Raw genomic sequence first — 1,792 nt, 5'->3', positions numbered from 1 at the left:
TAATTGCTTGTACCTTTCCCTTCCTTGACTTTCATCTCCTAAGGATCTCAATTGACTTTGACTTAGATTGACTTTCTCCCATGGATAATGTATTTTATCTTTGGAGACAAAGTAAAGATCTTCATTGAAGGGGACAATCTTATGATCATCAATACAGTTAAGGGTCTCTAGCCGCCCACCTGGCAGATCTCCAATATCATCCAAGACATCCATCACCTCCTTCAACAATTTCAGTCATCGAAAAGTCGTCGCGTCTTCAGAGAAGCAAACAGGGCAACAGATTGGATAGCCAACGTTGGTCATTTAGTAGATAGTCATTTTCCTATTGTAGATTATACTTCTTTAGCTCTAAATCTTGTAACTGATAAGATAGGAGCTCCCCTCGTGCGGAGGCTCTCCTAACCTTCTTTTTTTTACCTTTATAAAAAAAATGAGTTGGAAGATACACGTAGTGATGTTTCTTGAAAGATAACACCATCAAATAATTGTCATCAGCTGTTCCCAGTTTTGCTTTAATCAATTTGATCCGTTCTTAAAAAAAGAAGAGTCCAATGCAAAGCTATCTTCATACAACGTTGAGTTTTTTCACCAACATTATACATTAGCTCATGTATTATACCGCAAACAAGTCTATACAATAAGAACTGTAGATTATACATGATACATTCAATCCAAATGTGATACAAACAAATGCAAAAATAAATACAATCCTAAAGTCAAAGCAAAAAACTGAAAATCCAGATCAAAGAACAAAATGGAAAACAAAACAAGAGTTTTGCAAGTTGTATATACTGTCTTTAAAATTGGTTAATTTTGAGAAATTTAGATGGACTAAGGAGACTATATGAGCCATATCCACCGCACCCATGAGGTTGAATAATATCTGTAGCATCGCTATCCATCTCAGCTAAGATTTTATAGAATAAATCAACATCACAAGGCAGAAAAATAGGGCCATCACAGCTATAGCCATATTGCTGCTCAGCATCATCTAATAACATCTTGAACAAAGGGTGGTTAGCGTACTTGGCCTTCATCACAAACCTCTGCCTCTCGGATCCAACGTATACCGAGAAGCATCCCCCCGGTGTCGCCTGTTGCTTCGTTGCGCCGATGGATGATGATGATGGGCTCGGACTGCACCACGGTGGAAATGACTTGCACTTTGGTAATGTGTTTGGTATCTTACTATTTTTCTCCTTGGTTGACTTGCATCGTATTAGAATATTCTTCTTCCACTTCTTCAACATCTCCATTATAATTCTTCCCTTTTTCTTAGAGGGGATGTTGAATAGTATATTATAACAGTACTGGAATCATATAGCCTCTATCATATACTTATATAGCTTCAATGGAAGTTGGTTGACGTTGATCCATTCTGATGTATTGTAGTTGAAATTATGAAGGTCAATGCAAAGGGGAAGTTTTGATTTGAGGCAGTTGGTAAGTGGATCAGAACTGATATAACAGATGAAGCCGGGTGAGATTCCCCCCTCCCCCCTTAAGACGAGTATTATAATGTATATAGGAATACTAGGAGGTTGTTTTTGAGTACATAGTATATAATGTGCATATTAATTGATTGTAGTGGCTGGGTGTATCATGTACGTACGTCCATTTGAAAGGCAAAAAATTTAGTACTCTTAAAGTCTTAACAAATGGCCCTGGTCTAGAGTAACAAGTATCGGTTAATCTAGTGGTAAGGATTGTATCTTATATTTTTATAATCTAGAGGTTATTAGATAAAACTATACTACTTTTGATATAGAGATATCTTTAGCTTTTACTCTCC

The 1,792-nt window shown here is 36.8% G+C and overlaps 1 protein-coding gene across 1 annotated transcript; it reads right to left on the bottom strand.

Annotated features, from left to right (window-relative positions):
- Positions 1-638: 638 nt before the first annotated feature.
- LOC130591520 (auxin-responsive protein SAUR71-like) lies at positions 639-1,509 on the bottom strand. The gene has a single exon (XM_057394853.1). It carries the CDS (start codon positions 1,254-1,256, stop codon positions 798-800), a length of 459 nt encoding a protein of 152 aa, XP_057250836.1. The 5' UTR covers positions 1,257-1,509; the 3' UTR covers positions 639-797.
- Between the last annotated feature and the right edge of the window lie 283 nt (positions 1,510-1,792).

Source organism: Beta vulgaris, chromosome 5 (assembly GCF_026745355.1).
Source record: "Beta vulgaris subsp. vulgaris cultivar EL10 chromosome 5, EL10.2, whole genome shotgun sequence".
Lineage (NCBI taxonomy): Eukaryota > Viridiplantae > Streptophyta > Magnoliopsida > Caryophyllales > Amaranthaceae > Beta > Beta vulgaris.
This window is presented reverse-complemented; position numbering and strand designations above follow the sequence as displayed.

Coding starts and splice junctions, on each gene's coding strand:
- LOC130591520 (XM_057394853.1), bottom strand. CDS start 1,256: ATGGAGATGTTGAAGAAGTGGAAGAAGAATATTCTAATACGATGCAAG.